Source organism: Schistocerca americana, chromosome 3 (assembly GCF_021461395.2).
Source record: "Schistocerca americana isolate TAMUIC-IGC-003095 chromosome 3, iqSchAmer2.1, whole genome shotgun sequence".
In the NCBI taxonomy this organism is placed as follows: domain Eukaryota; kingdom Metazoa; phylum Arthropoda; class Insecta; order Orthoptera; family Acrididae; genus Schistocerca; species Schistocerca americana.
Window position 1 is genome coordinate 147,685,590 of NC_060121.1, and position 24,489 is coordinate 147,710,078.

A 24,489-nucleotide genomic window follows, 5' to 3' on the forward strand; every position below is an offset into this window, starting at 1 on the left:
CTTACAGCAGGATTTCAATACGATCCGTAGGTTGCTAGGACATGTCAGTGTACATTCTGGTTTCTATCCAATCTGTGTTTTTGCATTTTGTTGTGAGACTGTAGTGTTGTTATAGACTCCAGCAAATAGTGTAAGTAAGGTATTTAAATATTTAACTGCCATAGTACCTGTCCAAAGCCCAGAACTAAATTAAAACTGGGGAATGATACATGTGACAATGCAGCAATCAAGATGTGGTGTGTAGTAAACGAAGGGTTATTCTATTGAATGAAACTTAACGTATTAAAAATTGGCAGATAAGTAATGTATTGGCTGTCAGTCTTCATTGTTCACATTTGCAGTGTTTCAAAAGTTGTAATCCATCTCACTTAACTTCCAGTGCAACGTGGACAATAGGTGCTTTACAGTTGTTGCAATTTATCTATTGTGTAGCCACATGCCAAATTTGGCCAGCAGGTAGCGATGGCTTCTGAAGTTCAAAGAGAATGCTATTTCTTTCCATTCTGCTGTTAAGAGATTTTATACTTCACAGATACACTGCGCTGTACCCAGTAGTTTTGAGCATGCCTTGCTGAATTTATTAATGTCGCACATTTCTCATTCACATACATTTGCAAAGTTCTGCTGCTCCAACAGTAGACTCAATTTTGATGGGAGTTTGTTTAGAGAAAAAGATTCACAGACACTTTCACCACTACACCAGTCATTATATCCTCTCTGCAGCACAAACATTTTCACCAAAGACCTCAAGAATAATTTCTTTAATTATGTGCCACACTGTGCATCATTTACTGATTTACTTCCCACTGCTTGAAGTGTGGCTGTTATCTGTATCGGCAGTAGCAGAAAGCAGCCAAATGCAAATGAGAAAAATTTTTCTCGCGCACCACAGCTGCCAGATTCGCGAATGCGCAGAGTTCTCTGAGTTGTAGTGAGGAGGGGGTTAGTCTCCGCCTAACCCCTGTTTGCGTTAAGTGATTTCGCTATTTTCTCTTCGTTTACATCTCCCACGTCAAATGAAAACGAAACGGATTTCTGGGCCGGGAGTTATTGAGTGAATTATAATACATTCACATAATTATGAAGGGCAAAAATATATTATTAGTTTGTTTTCTGATTTTATTTTATTCCCAAATTATTAGCAGTCAAGCATTAATCGCCTTGTAGAACAATGAAGTTGTACTACAAGAAAATTTATATCCCAAAAACCACACTGAAAAGCTTAATATCAGATGGGACCTACTTCATTGTGAATCTGGAAAAACCAATGTGCACTTCAAGCCGAATTATGGATTTTAGTGTGGTTTACGAAATTCCAATACTTTCAGAGTATCCTCTGATGTCCTGTTTCTTTTATGGCGTAATGTAAGCTCCTGTAGTGCTTTAGACATACGAACATTCGGGCTTCCTACACCACTGTAGCTTCGCACGCACAGTAAGGCCTGTATTCTGGCGCTCTCTGGCAACTGCTAAATCGAATCCATTTCTAACAGACTCGGGATAGTATTGCGAACGGTAGTTCGAAAAGTGTTACTTGCAAAGTAAATTTCTTTTTACGCAATATGATTATGTGTGAGAAAGTGGGATGAATTTCTTGAATCACAGTGTGTTTAAAATTGAACACTTTGAGGACCAGTCACTTACAAGAATTTCGAGCCTAGAAGACCAGACATTTATGTCATTATTTTAAATTTACTGGCACATTTGTGTGATGTATCTTACACGCAATATAGAACAGTATTGCATGTGAAAGCTTAGCTTCTCTTGTAGCTTATTATTCATCGAGACCTATATTATATGTGAAAGCTTAGCTGTTCTTGTGGCTATACTATGTATATTAATGTAAACCATTAACTTTTCCTCTTTGTGTGTTCGCGCTGTGTAACAGTGATCTTGATATTGGCTGACTGCATCACGTGTCCTATGCTCTGAATATCTGCTGTCGTCGGCTGGCAAGATCACGTGGCATGAGATATGATTGGCTTACAAAAGGACATAGCAATCTCAATTTCAACGCTCCGGAAACTAACGTGCTGTGTTTGGTGCAATTCGAATTTATACTTTCGTAATACGAAAATATGCAGCGTATGTGTTGCTACACATCAAAGGTCTTTCCAAAACTTCTCTCCCTTTTTTTTCATCAAAAGTCTCTCCAAAACTTCTCTCCCCCATTTCTTTTTTTCCGGGGAGTTCTTTGCTAGTGTATAAAACGTTAACCTTTCACAGCAGTGATAAGTTGTACAGTTCCAAAGGAAAAATCTACAGAAAACCTAATGTCACTTAGCATGGATAAAGTGTATTTTTGCCCGAGAAAAAGTATATTTTTTAAACGGAATATCCGGGAATAATCTGGGAATTTTTTTTCCTTGTCCACGTATACACCCTGTACATTATCTTAATCTATGTATCTCAGCAAAAAAGTATTCCTCCTGTTTCACAGTAAACTGTGGGTTACACAGTTTTTGCTTCATCTTTGATAATAGCTAAATACACCGAATAATGCAGTACTCTCATTTGAGCGACCATTTACCAAACTTTTGATTATTGTTTTTGAATATTTTATACTTCAGTGCATTAAACTACTAATTGTTGTTGTATGGTCCCTTGTGCTACACAGAACAAAATGTATCCAGTAATAATAGTATCAGCCACCAACATTATAACATGAGAAAGCGACGAAAAATTGACACTATTTTCCAGAGCAATTAGGATTGATCTTGATCGAATCATGATTTAGTTTGTGTATGTCTTGACAAGTGTACCTCTCTATGTATACAAGTGGACATTTGCTAGGAGGAATGAATAAGTCCCGTAAGTAGCTACACAATTGTTGCAGGTAATTGCATTCTACTCTTAATTTCCATTCCATTTTACTGTGTTGCTGCGAGAAAATATTGTAGTCTCATTTAAAAATAAAAGAAACCAATTATTTTCTTTCCCCTCCATGTAATGTGAAGAAATGGAATCCCTAGTTGTGAACACCTGATTTTCAATTAAGGTCTTTGAAGGATGGCTTGCTACACAATCTTTCCTGAGTGCTTAGATAATTTTTGTCAATGCATTGGCCATTTTTCATTGGTATTGATTTAAATTTATGAATGATCTTCCCTGAACAAGACAACATTTTTATATTAGTGAAAAGATATAATCTTACTGAGTTCTCTCAAATATAACAAAATATAGAAACAATGGACCAGAAAACAATTTACGGAAGATTAATTAGTGAAAAAGTGACTTTGAAGTGCCCAAAATGGAAGACTATGTGGGTTGTGGGTGCAGAGATTGAGCCAGCTACAAAATATTGAAGTGCTGTTAGTCTTAGCTTCACAGACTTTCCAGTGCAATAAGAAAATATGATTTCCATCTGTGACAACCAGTTCTCCACTAAAAATGTTGAAAAAAGTTAGGAGTTGCTAATTATGTTGTGCAGTATTAGCTGTGAAATACAAAACTATCAACAATATATATTAAAAAGAAAACACTTGAATTTACCACTTGAAGTCTATGTATATTCCACTGGTCACCGTTCAGTATTTGTAAGACAGGACTTTATACCATTACCAATTTCTCTTTTGTTCCACTTACGTGACAAAAGTAAAAAAACAAATGCCCTTTCTGTATACACGCTCAATTTTCTCTCATCCCATTCTTATACCTAATACTTCATTTTGACAGTAAAAGTCTGAAGTAAGTTTTCTTAAAAAAATTTTGTCCCCACCCCCCAGAAAAAGAAAAAAAAGAAAACAGTAGATGCAGGTGAATAAGATAAGTAGATACCATTTTTTTAGGCATTTGACATTGTGTAACATTGTCCACTGATACCCCAGATTATCGTATGAAGTATCTTGGTTGATATGCAACTGGCTCAGTAAAATTTTAATTAACAAAACCCAGTACATCATAATGGACATCAGAAGTTAAACAAAAAATAAGGAAATAGGCATGTGTACTCAAAATAAGCATAATAGGATCTGTAGTGCTCTTGTAGACATAAGTGAGTTATCCGATAGTGTCAGTGGTTTTATCACATTGTTAGCTGAAATTGCTGTTGTCAACTGGAAAGTGTCATTGTTGGAAGTTTGTAAGAAAAATGCAGAATGACCTTGATCAAATTTCTACAGTACCTGATGATGAGTGGCAGCTCTTTTTAAATGTGGACAAATGGAATATAATACGTGTTACATTATTGTATGATTACACGATTGCAGAATGATGACTAGAAAGTGTCATATCCGTTAAATATATGAGTATAAAAATGTAGGTAGATTACAGACAAACACCCTTTTGCTTGCTGTACATGAAATTTCCATTTCCTGTGTGCGCAGACACGTTTAGTTGTTATAACAAGGAATCTTCAATGGGTGTCAGTAAAGTGTTCAATTCACTGTTTGAAACAAAGCAAACCTGTTTAAAATTGGTTGAACATCTCCACGTGTTCTATAATAACTGTGATTTTGTGACATATCATTTCAGCAACAACAACATTCAGCCCTGAGCTTAGATTTTGTTAATGAAAAATTTGTATTTGTGGCCAATGCATTGTTCTTGCACAAAGCAAGATTGAAATACTTATGTTACGAAACCCCACTGACTGGAAATTTTCGCCTGGTTTTCCACATGAAGGAAAACTTCATGGTTTTCTAATAATGGATATTATACCAACTGAAGGTGCCTTGTAAAAAAGCTGAAACACATCTTGGTTCTTAAATAAAATGAAAAATTGCTATGCAGCACGCAAAAAGGCATTTTCTTGTAAACTGCTGCAATTTTTATATATATCTCGTGAAAAATAACCGCAGTCATCAACTTCTTACGTAGCAGTATGCTCCCTCCCCTCTCCACCGTTCTCCCTCTCCGCCATTTCTACCCAGGGGGTTAGAATAGGCCCGAGGTATTCCTGCCTTTCGTAAGAGGCGACTAAAAGGAGTCTCTCACCTTTTGGCCTTTATGTGATTGTCTCCTGTAGGGTTTGACCTCCATTTTTCAAAATTTTCCCGAAGAGTGAGCCATTTGCGAAAGGGCACCTTACATGGTGCATTGTGTCCTTCGTGCATTGAAATCTTTTGCCCACTTTCTCGTCGTGGCATTGCAGTCCCTCTCATCCTCCATCTCTTGAGTGAGGATACCTTCCTGGGAGCGTTTTCCTCCACCCACTATGCAGTGTTGTTTTCTGTGCCGATGAGGACCATGGAATTCTTTGCATCTCATATCCAGCACGGTAGCCAGTCCATTGCGGTGGGGCCACCATGTACGCTGTTGGTTGTAGCCCCCTGACTACGCAGGGATCGCTCTGCTGATGCCTGCGCCGTTAACTCCCCACGTATGCCAAGGAGTACATGCCCGTCACCCTGGGGCATTGGGACTCCCAGCAATTGCCATCCTGCCAGGTGGCCTTTGCTGCGGCTGGGTGGCGCCCGTGGGGAGGGCCCCTGGTCGGAGTGGGTGGCATCAGGGTGGATACGTACGATGAAGCTTACCACGTCATCACTTGCTGGTGATCAAACACCAGCAGTCTCAAAGTGTTCCAATTCTCAGTACATCGCAAGAAAGTATGATCCTAAATTGTTCGCCTCGCTGCAATGTCAAGCCATATATCCCTCCCCCAATGCAGTGCTTTAAGTTCTGGAAGTTCGGCCATTATATCTTCCCGCTGTACTTTCAGCATCACATATCGAGATTGTGGACGTCCATCCCATCCCAATACTCCATGTGTCCTGCCTCCCATCTGTGTCAACTGCAGAGAGCATCATTCCTCTTGCTCACCAGACTGCAGGATTTTACAGCGAGAAAGGAAAATCATGGAATACAAGACCCTGGATCGACTGACCAAGAGGAAATTTGAGCGGCTACACCCTGCGGCTATGACTGCCGCTTCGAGAACAATAGTAGCCCCATCAGTTCCGCGAGTTCTAGTCGGCTCTCAGAGCCGGAAGACTACACCTGCCCCCTTGTTGGTGGGAGACACTTCCTTCCCTGTTGCTCCCGCACCACCGAGCTCGGGAGCACTGTCCCCCCAACCATCGCGGACACCAGTCCCCACTTCTCAGCCGGAGAAGCTTAAGTCTTCTTTGGCTCCTCTGCTAGGAGGGGGTCCCTTGGGTCACCCCCTTCCCAGGTTTCTGCTAGTGGGAAAGATGATGCCCACCACTGACTGAAATGCCCAATAGCAGCTGGTCGTAGGGCTTCACGATCATCGTCAGTCCCGGTTGCCGAATCAGTGAAGCTCTCCCAGCCAGAGAAACCCAAGGATCAGTGAGAGAAATCCAAAAATTAGACCCCAAAGACCTGCTTTCTGCATTGCTCTCCAGGAAACATGGCTCCCGGCAATGCGGACCCCTGCCCTTCGCAGCTACAGGGTATATTACAAGAAACATAGTGAATATAATAATTTGTCAGGTGGAGTTTGCATTTGCCCTGAACTCAGTGTGTAGTGAACCTATGCCCCTTCAAACTCCTCTCGAAGCTGTGGCTGTCAGGGTATGGACTATGCAGGAAATAACATATATCTCCCTCCAGATGGTGTGGTACCCCTGAACATATTGGCTGCACTGATTGATCAACTCCCTAAACCTTTCCTACTTTTGGGAGATTTTAACGCCCATAACCCCCTTGTGGGGTGGCACCGCGCTTACTGGCCGAGGCAGAGATTTCGAAAATTTGCTGTCCCAACTCAATATCTGCCTCTTAAATACTGGGGTCGCCACACATTTCAGTGTGGCTCATGGTAGTTACTCGGCCATTGATTTATTAATTTGCAGCCCAGGACTCCTGCCATCTATCCACTTCCCCATCTTCCTGTCACTCCCGTGGCATCGTGCCCTCGGACACCTACCCAGATGGGCTTTAAGCAAGGCAGACTGGGTAGCCTACACCTATGCTGTCACCGTTGAATCTCCCCCACATGGTGTCATCAATGTTGTGATTGAGCAGGTCACTACAACGATAATTTCTGTGGAGGAAAATGCGATCCCTCATTCTTTAGGGTGATCCCAGCGAAAGACAGTCCCTTGGTGGTCGGCAAGCTCTACAGCGACGTAAGCGGCACCCATCACTAGAGCACCTAATAGCCTTTAACGGCTCTGTGTCCGTGTTCACTTGCTTATGAAACGACGGAAACGGGAGTGTTGGGAGAGGTACACGTCGACCATTGGGTGTCATGTGTCACCTTCCCAAGTATGGACAAAGATCAGATGTCTTTTTGGGTACCAGACCCCACCCGCTGTCCCTGGCATTAACATCAATGGCGTGCTCTCTACTGACGCAAATGCGATTGCCGAGCACTTTGCTGAGCACTATGCTTGAGCCTCTGCATCGGAGAACTACCCCTCCAGCCTTTCGCACCCTCAAACAGCGGATAGAAAGGAAAGTCCTCTTGTTCACTACAAGCCACAGTGAACCGTCTAATGCTGCATTTATATAGTGGGAGCTCCTCAGCACCCTTGCACATTGCCCTGACAGAGCTCCTGGGCCAGATCGGTTCCACAGTCAGATGATTAAACATCTATCGTCTGACTGCAAGTGATATCTCCTCGTCATCTTCAACCAGATCTGGTGTGATGGCGTCTTTCCATTGTAGCAGTGAGAGAGCACCATCATTCCGTTGCTAAAACCCAGTAAAAATCCTCTTGATGTGGATAGCTATGGGCCCATCAGCCTCACCAACGTTCTCTGTAAGCTGCTGGAATATATGGTGTGTTGGTGGTTGGGTTGGACCCTGCAGTCACGTGGCCTACTGGTTCCAAGTCAGGGCGGCTTCCGCCAGGGGTCACTCTACCACAGATAATCTTGTGTCCGTCGAGTCTGCCATCCAAACAACCTTTTCAAGACGCCAACATCTGATTGCTGTCTTTTTTTTTTTACTTACGTAAAGCATATGACACGACCTTTCGACATCATATCCTTGCCACATTGTATGAGTGGGCTCTCTGGGGCCCACTCCAGATTTTTATCCAAAACTTTCTCTCGCTCCGTGCTTTCCATGTCCAAGTTGGTGCTTCCCATAGTCCCCCCCCCCCCCCCCCCCCCCCTCCCCCTCCGCCTAACCAGGAGAATGGTGTTCTGTAGGGCTCCGTATTGTGTGTGTCTCTATTTTTAGTGGCCATTAACGGCCAAGCAGCAGCTGTAGGGCCTTCAGTCTCCCCTTCTATGTATGTGGATGACTTATGCATTTTGTACTGCTCCTCCAGTACTGGTGTTGCTGAGTGGTGCCTACAGGGAGCCATTCACGAGGTGCAGTCATGGGCTCTAGCCCACGGCTTCCAGTTTTGAGCCGCAAAGTTGTGTGTAGCCGTCGTAAGACTTGGCTACCTCACCTTTGTCAGCTTAAGCAGGACTGCTGGCAGCCCCTCAATGCCCTCTGCTGCCTGAGCAACACCAACTATGTTGCAGATCGCTCTATGCTGCTGCAGCTCTACATAGCCCTTGTTCAATCCCACCTTGACTATGGGAGTCTGGTTTACGGTTCGGCGGCGCCCTCAGCATTGTGTTTCCTCAACCCAGTGCACCACTGTGGCATTCACCTAGCAACAGGAGCTTCTAGAACAAGTCCGATAACATGTCCTGCTGGATGCCGGAGTCTCTCCATTGCGGGTCCAATGTACACAACTGCTCACCAGTTATGTTGCACACATTCGTAGTTCTCCTGAGCATCCGTATTACTGTCTCCTCTTGCCACCCACGGCAGTTCATCTCCCGCATCGGCGGCCCAGGTCAGGACTCACAATTGCAGTTCGCGTGCGATCCCTTCTCTCTGAACTGGACTCCTTCCCCTCTACTTGAAGTCCATTCACGTACACCTCCATGGTGTACACCTCGGCCGAAGCTTTGTCTGGACCTTTTGCATGACCCTAAGGACTCCATTAACTTCACCGCTCTCCGCTGTTGCTTCCTCTCAATTCTTGATGTGTTCCAGGGCTCTGAAGTTGTTTACACTGATGGCTTGATGGCTGACGGTAATGTTGTCTTTGCCTATGTCCACAGAGGCCATATTGAACAGCATTCCTTGCCTGCTGGCTGCAGTGTATTCACTGCAGAGCTTGTGGCCATATCTTGTGCACTTAAATACATCCGTTCCTGTTCTGTTGAATTGTATCTCCTCTGTTCTGACTCCCTGAGCAGCTTACAAGCTATTGACCAGTGCTACCCTCGCCATCCTTTGTTAGTGAACAGCCAGGAGCCCATCTCTGCCCTGGAATGGTCCAGTCATTCAGTGGTGTTTGTGTGGACTCCAGGACATGCCAGAATTCCAGGCATGCTGACAGGCGGGGGCTGTCTGTGTGTGGAAGTCTTCCCTGCAGGCTTCTCGCAGGGAATCCGCATTGGCCAAATGTGACTCTCACATGGTTACCTCCTACGTCGTGAGGACCCACCTCAGTGTCGCTGTGGCTTCCAAATGATGGTTGTCCACCTCTTGCTGGACTGCCCACTTTTAGCTGCTCTGTGGCAGACTTTTAACTTTCCCAGCACCCTACCTTTGGTGTTGGGTGACAATGCCTCAACAGTAGGTTTAGTTTTACGTTTTATTTGTGATGGTGGATTTTATCATTTGATCTGAGTTTTAGCGCATTTCCTTTGTCCCCATGTGTCCTCCACCCTAGGGCTTTTAAGTTGGAGGTTTTTTGTGTGTTGCAGTGTGGCTGGCTTCGTTTTTTTAATCTCATCATCAGCCAGCCATGGTAATCTGCTTTCTTGTTTTTAATCTCCTCTCCTGTTTCTTGCATCTCTCTGTGGTTTTCTTGTCCTGTTTTGTCCATTGTAGTGTTTGTTGTCCTCCTATCATTCTTCTGGTTCTTCCTTTCTCCTGTTGTGCCATATGTCTTCTTTGTTTTCTTCTTTCCCTTGGGTAATTGTTCTACTGGGAACGGGGGACCAATGACCTCACAGTTTGGTCCCTTCCCTCCCCCCCCCCTTTTAAACCAACAACCCCCCCCCCCCCCTGGCCCTCTCCCTCTCCTCCTTTTTTTGTCATCACTATATTCATGCTGGTACATAAAGCTGTACATCACCATAAATCAAACGCGCATTTCTGACAATGTTCCACGTTTCTCGTGTTGGATGGCATGCCAAAGTAATTAGAGAGTTTCACCATAGGCCTTTGAATTCATTGTTTCTCCTCTTGGTTTGAACTCCGCGTGGATCAAAACCTTTCAGTCCCAGAAAACTGTTGCCATCGCTTTTCTGATGTTGAGATTTCTGATTGTTGTGAGGGAGTTCGAAAGATGCTGCTCCATAGACTGATGTTTGCCCTCCGTAGTTCTGTAAGAAACATAAGTTGTTGTTGAGATATTCATCACTAACATTGACATGTCTTACTAACATCTTTCAGAATCTTAGGCACTCACCATGCACACATTTTTTGTAGCCAAGATGCAGTGTCATTATTTTATGTAGAAGCAGTCGTGAAATTTGTGGAAAGTCTCATGTGATGTGCTTAAAGTAAAAGGCCGCTTTTCCTGAATTTTGTTGTCCACAGTTGCTTTCAAGTCATTCATAATTACTGATGGCCTTAAACTCCAATGTTCATTGTGCACACTGATTCTTCTCTGATAAAACATAATGCACCATCTCCTCACTGAAGACTCGTTCATTGCACTATCACCATAAACCTTCTTTGTTTGTTTATAAATTTCAATTTGCCAAACATTTTGTGGCTGTGTGCTCACATATGGTGGGATTTTCAATGGGTGCCACTATTTCGAAAACCGAGCGAGGTGGCGCAGTGGTTAGCACACTGGACTCGCATTCGGGAGGACGACGGTTCAATCCCGTCTCCAACCATCCTGATTTAGGTTTTCCGTGATTTCCCTAAATCGTTCCAGGCAAATGCCGGGATGGTTCCTTTGAAAGGGTGCGGCCGATTTCCTTCCCAATCCTTCCCTAACCCGAGCTTGGGCTCCGTCTCTAATGACCTCGTTGTCGACGGGACGTTAAACACTAACCACCACCTACTATTTCGAAAGGTCGCAGACCAAAGAGGCATGACCATTTGCCAGCAAAACTCAGCTTACAGAGGTGTGGGAAGGAGCTAACTAGCAAGTTTTCAATTGTGGTGGTGGGGGATCAACACTGGGAGTGGCACACAGTCATTACTTTTCTTGACGATCTTCGTCATTACTTTTGCTTCACACTCTGAATTTTGTGATAAACAGATATATACTGTTTTTGCTAGCGTTTCATCTAAAATCTATGTAGATTTCTTATTTTATGTTAAAATATTAGGCAAAGTTGTATGTAGATTTCTGAAAGAATAAAGTTTGATATTTTGAGGGGTGCTTTTCCACACCCACACCCCCATCCTTCCAAAGATAGCCAGCTGTCAATAGGACAAAGATCTGCAGCGCTGCTATAATGCTGCTGTGCATATACTTTTTTGGAAGCTGTACACTAAAAGTGAACGTAACGATTAGTTCACTTGTCTTGTGCATAATGTTCCCCTGCTAGAAAATAGTCAAGCAATTTGATTTCCATCAGTTCTATCTACTATAGAAAATGTAGATCTCCATCGTTCAAAGAATTCGTGCTGTATTTTAAAGTTATGAAGGAGTACTAAAATTTTCTTGAAGCAATTAAAAGCAAATCAAAACAGTATTACATCTACCAAAGAGACTTGTGGTGCCTTTTAGGTGCTGGTTTGAACATTTAGTTGCTTTGGAGGTTTCAAATGCAATTTTGTTGCTCCAGCCCCTCTCCCTAATACGTGCTCTTCCTGCGTTACTCCCTACTGTAATGTGTCAGTCGATACATTTTAAAAATGGAATTTAAGTCTTTTCTGTAGGAATTATACAATTCGTTTCAGTGTTTTACTCCATTCAGTGATAGACGTAAAGTGGTTCTATTTAATGAAAGAAATGTGCTACATAGACGTTAAAGTAGATTTCAGTTTCTATGAAGCTGCAAATATTTAGCACATATTGTTATTTGTGTTCAATTTCTCCAGGCTACTGGAAGCTGGAGGGCAGCTCAGAGACCTGTTGAACCAGAGGCCAATGATGATGATCGTCGCTCGGCAGCAAGGTAGCAGCGTTTTGGTTTGCAATTTGTAGTGTTACTATATATTAAACTTTTATTAAATATTCATTAAATAAATAGTATCTCTCTGTGGTGTGTAAATGAAGCTTTATCGGTTTCTCTACTTCATGACCAAAGATATCTTACCACAATTATTACGTTCTAAACTTTATGGTTATAAACAACTATGTGTATCTTTCTGTAACATAAATTATAATCAATACAAGATACGTCATTCATTTATTTTCATGTAATGTACACTGACAGGCGACAGAAATCTTCTTTCCTTTTAGAATAACTTTTTCTTTGCATTCTTCTGTAAATCAGTGACTAGGTTATTAATTGACATAGCCAGCACCAGACTATTTTAAAATTCACTATTTATTTAAACAATACTGTTACAAAAACATGACTGCGCCTCTCTTTGCATGTGCTCAGTTCAACAACCACAGAGAGAAGACAAATTACACCTGCATCTCATTTTTCGTTTATTTTTAAGACAACTGAAAATGGGACAACAGCAAGGGTAAAATTGCTCAACTGAGCACCTAATCAATAGTGGAGGATAGCTGATGAGAAAATTTAAGATTGAAATGCTACGTGAATCCATGAAACTTAAACTGAAAGAGTTATGTCAGAGCTGTTGGAGATGTGATACATTATGTGGGGAAAATTATAAAAGTACTTCCCACAGACAAAGCTCACACACAGTATTTCTACTAAACAATTTTTTTGCATTATTTCAGGCGACCTCTTCCTCTGTCTGCTGGCCCTCGGAAAGATACAATGCCAATGAGTGACTGGCGGTCGGGTGGTAGCAAGGACAATGACCTGAGGAGTGGGCCAACTTCTGCCACGCCAGATGGCCGTCGGGCGCCAGCTGGTCCTGATAGAAGAGGTGATCCACTGCGTGAAAACAGACGTGAGTGTAAATCTGTCAGTCTTATGTTCTAGATAAAAGGAATTTTGACTTAAGTTTGAGCTCGGAAAAATAAGATTAATTTATGATAGCTCTCTGTGTGTCTCAGTCATTCCTTAAATCTCAAAATTGCAATAAATGTGTTAAAAGTATCCCTGTGTTCATCATGATTTAACTGTCTTTCACTACGGCAGTCAGTAATATTCCCTAGACTGTGATAGCTGTTGTAGTTTTTTGACATCTTTTTATCTATGTGATTTGAAAAAATCATTTCCATCCGTTACCTGCTTCAAGATTTTTACTGCATTTCAGGCACATCTTTATGAATTATATAGATTGTTATTTCATCCTCAATTTTTAGTTGTTTAACAGCAGTTTATATCTACATGTTACAAACTTGTTCCGGGTTTAGTTTTGCTGAAGGGACTACTTCCATGGATGCTCTGTGTTGAGACTTCAGATTCTTTGAATTTTGTCACCATATCTGCTTTTTATTTAGAGACATGTAAAATGAGGTGAAAGGTCAACAGAAACATAATTGTGGTGGTCAAGGCAATAGGGGAATTATGTGGATGCTAGTAACAAATGAGAGTGGTAATTTACACAAACTGGACTGGAAGATTTGGGTATAATGGAGACAAAAAATTACTAATTATTTACAAAGATTGTATTGATAATTTCATATAGAATTGAAATGCTTTTTTTTTAAAGTAGTACTTTGTCCATAAATTCATAGTCCTCAAATTTTTTGTAGCCCGTCCTGGTGAACAACAGCCTCCACCCATTGGAGTTGAAGATGGAGATGATGGAAATTGGCAAAAGGTTGGACGCCGTTAATATTAGTGATCATAGCTCTCCAGCGCCACGTCCAACTACAGAGGACTGGTTCTCTCCAAGACGTGTTCTTAAATGTTATTGTGCATGATTGAATGTAAACTTGTTTGATCATGTAAGATTCCTGCAAGTTGTCTCAACTAAAGCAGCTTTCAGGTTTGAAGGCAAAACACAGTAGCACTTCCAGAGTTCAGAAGGGTGTTTAGTATAATTATTTTTAACAGTATATTATAACAACTTGATATTTCTATTGGATATGGTAATTGTATCTGATAAAATGATACACATCTAATAAAGTGTGCGATAACTGTTAGCTCTGTTGGTGTCAGAAAGGAAGGTTAACTAAAAGGTTGCCTTTATTTCTCTCTCTGTATGTATCCCTCTTTCTAATTAAGAACAGTTTTTTTGCTTGTCCTTAAAGCTGATTGTCAGCTTATTTTTCTTTGTGGTGTATTATTTACACTGTTTTTATATGTAACTTTTTCATTACTTTATTTCAGTAGTTTGTAATCCTGCACATATTTTGTTTGCAAATTGCACTTAATTCAACCAGACCACTCTGCACCATGAAATAATAAATAAAATTATTGTCTGAGTTTGTCCAACATAGGCGTGTGTTTTTCACAATGCTCAGATATAAGCAATTCAAGACTGTTTCATCATTAGGTGTTCATACTCATTTTGTCACATTTATTTATCATTGTTGCTTCCCTTAAAGTAAAAGTGGATAGGCCTAAAGTACCAATTAGCTTTCATAAAGATTTGTTCTGTTTTATGGTCTGGTACAATGTGTTTTTATAACTGTATCAGTTGGTATGCAATGATTAACAATCATGTTCATTATATTACTTGTAATTAAGCAATTTTCTGTATTTACTATATGTGGCTGAATTAATTTTGTGGAAGTCTCTTTCCTCCTGGCTTCGTTGTATATTTTTCAGATTCTGATGTTCAGTCAATATTGTGAAGCAAATTGTTCCGCTCTTGAAATAAATGTCAAGGTTCGGAAATGCACAGTCAAAATTATATTTGTAGACTCATTATTCCTCTCAGTCAACCACTACCCTGCCCATCTATATTTTCCTCTTTCCCTGTTTTTTTACTAGAGAATTGTCACTGATTCTTTGTATTAAATGCAACTCTAATTTCTAATGAATATTGATGTCAAACTTGACTCCACTATTTGATTTACCTCCAGTTTGCATGCTCTCTCTGCCAATTGTTAATTGATGGCCTTTCCTTGTCTGTTATCTTTTCTTAGCTCATTCTTGTATCTGCAGCACTGCTTTATGTGAGTTACTCCATGCCTTTTTCAGTTAAGGTAACATACGAGGTGCATTCAAGTTCTAAGGCCTCCGATATTTTTTTTTCTCCAGACTGGAAAGAGATAGAAACATGCACATTGTTTTAAAATGAGGCCCCGTTCATTGTCAATACGTCCCAGAGATGGCAGCACCGTACGGCAGATGGAATTTTACCGCCAGCGGCGAGAATGAGAACTGTTTTAAATACTTAAAATGGCGACGTTTTCCTTACTTGAACAGCGTGCAATCATTCGTTTTCTGAATTTGAGTGGTGTGAAACCAATTGAAATTCATCGACAGTTGAAGGAGATGTGCGGTGATGGAGTTATGGATGTGTCGAAAGTGCGTTCATGGGTGCGACAGTTTAATGAAGGCAGAACATCGTGTGACAACAAACCGAAACAACCTCGGGCTCGCATAAGCCGGTCTGACGACATGATCGAGAAAGTGGAGAGAATTGTTTTGGGGGATCGCCGAATGACTGTTGAACAGATCGCCTCCAGAGTTGGCATTTCTGTGAGTTCTGTACACACAATCCTGCATGACGACCTGAAAATGCGAAAAGTGTCGTCCAGGTGGGTGTCATGAATGCTGACGGACGACCACATGGCTGCCCGTGTGGCATGTTGAGAAGCAATGTTGACGCGCAACGACAGCATGAATGGGACTTTCTTTTCGTCGGTTGTGACAATGGATGAGACGTGGATGCCATTTTTCAATCCAGAAACAAAGTGCCAGTCAGCTCAATGGAAGTACACAGATTCACCGCCACCAAAAAAATTTCGGGTAACCGCCAGTGCTGAAAAAATGATGGTGTCCATGTTCTGGGACAGCGAGGGTGTAATCCTTACCCATTGCGTTCCAAAGGGCACTACGGTAACAGGTGCATCCTACGAAAAGGTTTTGAAGAACAAATTCCTTCCTGCACTGCAACAAAAACGTCCGGGAAGGGCTGCGCGTGTGCTGTTTCACCAATACAACGCACCCGCACATCGAGCTAATGTTACGCAACAGTTTCTTCATGATAACAACTTTGAAGTGATTCCTCATGCTCCCTACTCACCTGACCTGGCTCCTAGTGACTTTTGGCTTTTTCCAACAATGAAAGACACTCTCCGTGGCCGCACATTCACCAGCCGTGCTGCCATTGCCGCAGCGATTTTCCAGTGGTCAAAACAGACTCCTAAAGAAGCCTTCGCCGCTGCCATGGAATCATGGCGTCAGCGTTGTGAAAAATGTGTAAGTCTGCAGGGCGATTACGTCGAGAAGTAACGCCAGTTTCATCGATTTCGGGTGAGTAGTTAATTAGAAAAAAAATCGGAGGCCTTAGAACTTGAATGCACCTCTTATTGGCCTAATGCGTACTGAAGAAAGAAGTTTTTCCTGTATCACTTGATGTGTCAAAATAAAAGTGGCTACACATCAGATATCAAAGTCCCCTGTTGGTATAATAGTTACCAAAAATTGCACTTTGATCCACAGGTAACGTCATTCTGGTGTAACTATTGATGATTATGGGAAAAAGAATGAATAATGACACATTTAGAGCTTGTTAATGTCATTAGTTCTCTTGTGTAGTTGGATACAGCTGAGGTGTTTCAATAGTTAGAAAGACCAGCATTCACATGTTTGTAACCATATTTACTTTGCTACCCAAATAAAGTAGGGAGTTATTTCACACACCATGTTAGTTACTTACAATTTTTCTAATGTGTTTCTATCTAAGACTGCCATGCCTTCATCGTTGCAATATATTCTTGAATCGAGGAAGTCGATAAACTGATTCTTTTTTCTTTGTCATGGTAGATTGAATTAATTGACGATGGTGATCATCAGAATAATTGTCACACAGTCATTCTGGATAATTTTATTGGTAGTATACGTAAAAGGTGATATAATGTGCTCAGCATACTAGAAAATGAAGCAGTTAACAATTCTAAGGGAAAAGACATATTAATGTGGACCCTTTTAACAGTGATCACTTGTGAAAGGTATAATGGTTTGGTGGTATCAGGATCAGCACCGAACACACTAAAAGACTTTTATTCTACCAGATTCACATATTATCATCTTAAATTCATTTGTGTTTGGATCCTCGTTTCTGGACTACCATACCCCAATCAAAATAACAGTCTGTGTACCAAAGCTAGCACTTCTAATTGGTTTTTAGTGTATTTTTTATTTTCGTAATTCTATGCACTCTTGTATGTCAAGAACTGTCAAAACAGTAGTTCTATAGCTATATTAATGAAACCAAAGGAAGTAATTTGCTTGTACTGCAGAATCATGTAATTTAATTTGAGCAATGTCAATTTATATACGAAATGACATAAACACTGATAATGTCACAATGGCAATAACTTCCAACATTTTTCTGATAGATTGCTATTTAACATTATCAGTAAATGTGACTATAACAGAGCTGCCATACAACATTAAAGGCAGATAGTCTTGTACCGAAAGGAAGTAAGGGAGAGGATGTTGTTATGGGTGGCAGGTATCCACTTTTTATAGCACACATGCATTAATAAGGTTCTTTATTTACATGAAATGGAAACTTTACTCAACTCGAATAGAGTCCATGTGTTGTGCTACAAGCTCATTAGTAATAGTCATCTTGCAGATTGATGTAAAGTACAGTTTTGGCTGATGTAAACTAGTTCCGCTATAGTCACTAATCTGGTGGCTATGTACTGTTGTAGCCTGTGACAAACTAAACCCATTTTGCGAATAAACTGACAGATGCCAAACTGGATGAGTGAGGGAGGCTCTCCAGTCAGCAGCGGCGGTGGCCTAAATACATGCTGTCAAGAAAGATTTGGTTGTGTGTGTGTGTGTGGGGGGGGGGGGGGGGGGGCTTGTGATAGGCGTGCACCTACTAATTGATCTTCACACAGTCATCTTTGCCAACTGTAGTGCTGGCGACAGCTTATGCCAGCACACTCCCCCCTCCCGCCCCCCAAAATGCTGCACCATTGTCATGTAGGCAGGATAGGTTGCGAATGACAACAAGGAGGGAGGCAGGATGCTGGATGTAGAGATGAGCCGGAATCCTTGACTAGGGGGGAGGCGTACTTCCGACCTTACCCCGCTATCTGGCTGGGGGGAAACTGCTGCCTGGGCACACGTCCTGGGCTGATGACGGGTCCATGGCCATTGGGCCCACGAGTGGGGACATTGGGGGCGAGGACACATCATCCGTCTGCTCCTTGTGGGGTGCTCTGGTGGCTGCAAAGGCTATGCGGTCCCGTGATCCTGTGAATCTTGAGGGAACAAAAGCAGCAGAATCACAGGGCAAATGATACACACCAATTTGGTTTTGGTGGCAGCGATGCAAACCATCGGGACCTACAATCAAGTACATAAAAGAGCCAATGTGTTTATGGAGCACACCTCTTTCCCAGCTCCCATGGTTGCCATAAATCTTAGAAAGAACAATATCGTGTTGCGCAAAGAGATACTTGGAGGCCATTGGTGGCACCGGATGCTGTGGTGGATGGAACAAGTGAAGCAGTGTCCGATGGCGGCAGCCTTGCAGAAGCTCTGCCGGTGATGGTCCATCTCGTGGATGGAAGCACTGGAGATGAGAAAGAGTTGCAGTGCCTGTTCCCATGTGTGGGTTGTGTGAAGCTTGGCCATCTGCTGTCTAAAAGTGCGCATGAAAGATTCTGCTTCTCCGTTGGACTGGGGATGAAATGAAGCACTTGTTAGGTGATGAATGCCATTTTGTTGTGAAGTGAACTGAGGTCTGTTGTTCGAGACAAGTACTGCTGGCAAACCTTCTATGGAAAATATGGAGGCGAATGCTTGAATGGTTCTACGTGATTTGGTAGAAGCCATAGGCACCGCCAATGGGAACTTGCTAAAAGAATCTACACTATGAGCCAACAAGTGTTCCATAATGGTTGTGTAAAGTCTATGTGCACTCATTGCCATGGGGATTGAGTCTTAGGCCAGGCTGTGGAGGAGCTGATAGGATGTACATGCATGCATGCATGACACTGTGATGTCATCTGTTCAATACGGGCATTCATGCCCTGCCTAGCACATTGCCGTTGTGCTAACAGTTTAGTGTGAAAAATTCCCCAATGTCCTTGGTGGAGCAATTGCAACACTTTGGGAATAAGCATAAGCATTTGTCAAGTATCATTTTAACTAGAATCACACCCTACTGAACTGAAAGGTTACGTTGACATGCAAAATATTGGTGCACATCTGAGTTCTGGATACTATTCAATGAACGTGGCCAAGACATGCAAATGTAATGCAACAAAATCTTGAGTTCTGGGTCTGCTTCTGTGGTCTGCAATTTTTCTGTAGTGCATGGGACAAGATTCCAGCAATTCAGAGTCCTGCGCATCGATATGGCAACAAGGTGCGACAGATATATCAAAATCAAGAGACTAGGCCAATCGGAAGATGAGACAGGGTGTCTACATTGGCATGTTTTGCGAAAGGTCTGTAAACAATTTCATACCGATACTGTGAAAGCAACAAAGCTCGATGTTGCAATTTTTGAGCAGTGCATGTAGAAACTGACGTCAACAGATGAAGCAGGAAGTACAAAGGCTTGTGATATGTCACTAAAAAGAACTTGCGACCACACAAATAGTGATGTAATTTGGTCACTAAAAAGAACTTGCGACCACACAAATAGTGATGTAATTTAGTCACACCATACACAGTAGCGAGAGCCTCTTCTTGTATTTCAGAATAATTGCATTGAATTTGAATTGACCCTCTAACGGTAACGTGGGGTTGGATCAGACCCCACCATCCAAATATCGATTTTTCGGGGTAAAATAAAAAATGAATAATGGGAAAAAGTTTTATTATCAATTAAACATATAATATTTGTTATAACAAAAAGTTTTTTTATTTTTATAGTCAATAAGTAAGAATATAAAGTACGTTGGAAAAAAATAGGAACTTGATTACAAAAAAATACCTTAATAGAAATATTCTCTATAAAATTATTGAAAACATGGTAAAAATCAATAAATTCAGTCAACAACTAGGAACTTGAGTGCTTTAAAAATTCTAAAGATAGGATCTAAACAAGAAACATCTCTTAATAATTGTAGAAAATAATTATAGTGTCAGCAGCAGTTTCGAAATATAAAGTTCTCAATAATAAATGTATAACGTTATCCTGGAAACGTTCACATACAGCCCTGAAAATACATATTCGGCACAATTTATCACATCTCAGTTTCTTTACAGCCGGGGCATAATAACATTATGCTTCCCACATATGGAACGATTACACTCACTACAAAAAGCATTCCCCTTCCTATCTTATTTTCTTTAGTGACTGTGCTTGGATAGGCTTGTCTAATTCGATTGGTTCTTTTTCTAAAAGTTTTCCAATAGACGAACGGAGCTCACGGGGAAGATGTGTGTTATTCAAACTATTTTCCATAAGAGGTTTTGTCAAAGAGAGCACAAGATTTTTGAGAAATTATATTCTCATGTCCTTTGAAAAGCTGTCCATTTAGCTATTGCTTTTGTAAATGTTAAAACTATTTATAGCAGCGATGTCTAAAATAGCATAAAAGTACCGCATGGGCCATCTCGATTTTCTTTTTGTGGTCCTGCTGTGGCAAAGCATATCTAATACATTGACCCCTCATTTAGTTAGATTGTAGAACTCCACAATTTCAGGCTTATTTGATTTTTCATTTATCTCTCCAGAGAAATGCATAGACGATATCAGTAAAACTTTTTTATTTTTCTTTGGGGTAAATGACACCAAACTTTTGTCGTCCTGATACATAAATGTTGAAGAGCCTACTGGAGCGGAAAGCAGCATTGCTGGTGGTATTTGCAGTTTATTCCTCCTCAATGTACCTACAAATGTGAGTTTCTTTTGGAGGAGGGCGTCAGTCACCTTCAGTGAGGAGAACCAATTGTCCGCTGTAATGTTTCTATTAGAACCTCTGATAGATTCCGTTCGGCGCAAAACGTACTGGGCAGGTAAAGGCAAATCTCCAGGTCTCCTCTTTATTCTGTTATCCTTGCCAGTGTATGGAATGCCACGCAAAAAATTGAATGTCCTTGTGTCGCATAGTGACATTATTTTCAACCCATATTTGTTGGGTTTTGATGGGATATACGTTTTGAATGGACAGGCACCCTGAAACCTCAGGAGAGTCTCATCTACTGTGATATATTCAGATGGACTATAATTTTTTTTTTCACTGTTAGATTCAAACATTTCCCACACTTCTCTGAAAGCCGCAAATTTGTCGTTGATTTTTCTGGCCTCTGGTGGCTTTATCATCGAAGCGGAGGTTTTCTAGAAGGAATGCAAACCTTTTCTTGCACATAGTCCAACGGAATACCGGAGGTCCATAGATTGCAAAGAACATCTCATCTACACTGAGCATAGAATTTTTTAGGACACCACTCATGAAGAGAAGGCCCATCAACCCTTTTATTTCAACGCTCTCTGGTGGTGAATGAAACCACTGGACCGTATTGTACTTTTGCCTAGATTTCTGGATTTCAAGATTTGTGTACAAAACAATTTTTTCTATAATTTTGGAATCTATAAATGAAAAAATATTTCCAATTCACTAGTGACCCCCCTTGCCTCCCCACATGGACCAGGGAGATGAGTAATAATATTTGACGCTGGTGTCCTAGAAAATTTTCAATGAATGGGTTTGTTGGTCCATATTGAGCAAGCAGTAAGGGAAACAAAAGAAAAATTCGGAGTAGGTATTAAAATCCATAGAAAAGAAATAAAAACTTTGAGGTTCGCCGATGACATTGTAATTCAGCAGCAAAGGACTTGGAAGAGCAGTTGAACGGAATGGACAGTGTCTTGAAAGGAGGATATATGATGAACATCAACAAAAGCAAAACGAGGATAATGGAATGTAGTCACATTAAGTCGGGTGATGGTGAGGGAATTAGATTAGGAAATGAGACACTCAAAGTAGTAAAGGAGTTTTGCTATTTGGGGAGCAAAATAACTGATGATGGTCGAAGTAGAGAAGATATAAAATTGTAGACTGGCAATGGCAAGGAAAGCGTTTCTGAAGAAGAGAAATTTGCTAACATCGAGTATAAATTTAAGTGTCAGGAAGTCGTTTCTGAAAGTATTTGTATGGAGTGTAGCCATGTATGGAAGTGAAACATGGACGATAAATAGTTCGGACAGGAGGAGAATAGAAGCTTTCGAAATGTGGTGCTACAGAAGAATGCTGAAGATTAGATGGGTAGATCACATAACTAATGAGGAGGTATTGAATAGAATTGGGGAGGAGTTTGTGGCACAACTTGATGAGAAGAAGGGACCGGTTGGTAGGACATGTTCTGAGGCATCAAGGGATCACAAATTTAGCATTGGAGGGCAGCGTGGAGGGTAAAAATCATAGAGGGAGACCAAGAGATGAATACACTAAGCAGATTCAGAAGGATGTAGGTTGCAGTAGGTACTGGGAGATGAAGAAGCTTGCACAGGATAGGGTAGCATGGGGAGCTGCATCAAACCAGTCTCAGGACTGAAGACCACAACAACAACATTGTCTCTAAGTCTTTACCTAGCTCAAAATTTCTCTCATCATCTACATCTGACTGAGAATTATCAAACTCTACTGCTCCTGCTGCAAAATAAAATACATCATCCTCGTCATCAGTATTAAATAACACATCATCTTCAGTTTCTGAACAGTTTTCTGCATCGATATTGTCGCCATCCTCTGACTCAGCCTCGTGTTGGAGAAACTCGTTGTATATCTTGTCAGGAGTTCTAAGGAGTTGATGTGCCATTTTAGTAAGATACTAGAAGAGAAAGCAAAACTTAGATGTAATATAAACATCAATATGGGGTTGAATCCTCCCCACAAAAGGAACTAATAAGTGTGACGTAAACAGTAAGGTGCGGTCGGATCCAACCCGAGCGCAGGTAATGTAGGTTTCGGATAGAGAGGGTAGCTGCAGGTCACTCACCAGACTGACGTGGCCTCCTCGGCGTTCTTGGGACGACTGGCTGGTAGGGTAGCTGGAACCACAGCGCTCCCAGAAAAGTGAATAGGGAGTTGTAAACAAATCAGACTCACTGGGGTCGGATCCAACCCCAACCTTACCGTTAGAGGGTTAATGACTTTGAGGCAAAAGCAGTGAGTCTGTCTTGAGCACCAATTCTGTGCAAAAGCACAGAACTGATTCCGTAGGAGGAAATGTTGACTTGCAAAACTACTGGCTTGGCAGGGTCAAAACACATGTAACTAAGCAAAACAATTTTGAGTTCCTGAAGAGTGTCTTGACAGTCTTCAGTCCACACAAACGGTATATTTTTGCTGCACAAGTGATGCAATGGAGCAGCGATCTGAGTGGCGTCTGGTATGAACCAAATATAGTATTTACTGCAGTTCTGACACATTGTGAGAAACAGGCAGATCACGGATTGCAAGCAAATGAGATTGGAGGGGGCGCACACCCTGTTTGCCACATGACCTAAGTACTGTAGTTCAGTTTGAAAAAAAGTAACACTTGTTCGAGACAACACGTGAGTGCTACTTTTGACAACATTCAAAAAAAGGGTATGCAAATTGGCAATGTGTTCCTCTAGTGTAAGACCTGAGACGACAATATCATCAAGGTGGTTTGAATAAAATGGCACTTTTGCAGTCAGCTGTTCCAAGTAATGTTGAAAAATGGTGGGTGTGGAAGTACTGCCGAAGGGCAAATCCTAAGTTTGTACTTACAACAAACACTTTCTGTGATTCCTCATCCAATGGAATTTGCAAGCACGTCTACCTTAGAAAAGTAACTACCTGCACCAAGTCTGTCCACGAGTTCCTCAGGGCGAGGTAACGGATAAGTGTCAATTACTGTCTATGGGTTGACTGTAGACTTGAAGTCAACACAAATGGGAATGCAACCAGAAGGGTTGGGCAACAAAACAGGGGAACTTGCCCATTGACTAGCTTGAATGGGACCAATTACACCATTATCTTTCAATTCACTGGCTACTTTGTTTCCTAGAGCAATTGGAACGGAGCAGGCCCGGAAAAACTTAGGCCGTGTGTTGTCTTTCAATGTAACATGCGCTACAAAGTTATTAGCTTGTCCCATTCCTTCTGAAAATAGTTCAGGAAATTCTTTAACAGGGTGTATATGATCTGGGAAAAACACGAGAATCTTTTACAATGCCAGGAATTTTTCATTGTTTTAGTTTTCAGTTAAATTTTTGTAATTTTAACTGGTAAGAACCAATATCCTAACAAAGGATATTACCGTATCCTGGTACTGCAGAATAATACTGCAGCAGTAAAACATGAACGAGAGAAAAAAAACGAAAATAAAACTTAAGTTGCAAAGGAAATATGCCATATACAAGGAAAAAACACAGTGTTCATACAAGTGTATGCCAACAGCAAAATGTCTCAATGGCTTTAGGAAGACTATGCATTG

At 41.4% G+C, this 24,489-nt stretch overlaps 1 protein-coding gene across 1 annotated transcript in view; it reads left to right on the top strand.

Annotated features, from left to right (window-relative positions):
• Window positions 1-14,785, top strand: part of LOC124605316 (eukaryotic translation initiation factor 3 subunit A) — a 62,931-nt gene extending 48,146 nt beyond the window's left edge. Inside the window, exons 16-18 of the mRNA XM_047136902.1 lie at window positions 11,936-12,012; window positions 12,753-12,928; window positions 13,680-14,785. Coding sequence (XP_046992858.1) covers window positions 11,936-12,012; window positions 12,753-12,928; window positions 13,680-13,762 — 336 coding nt within the window. The 3' untranslated portion in view covers window positions 13,763-14,785. The remainder of the gene's footprint in view (window positions 1-11,935; window positions 12,013-12,752; window positions 12,929-13,679) is intronic.
• Window positions 14,786-24,489: the final 9,704 nt, after the last annotated feature.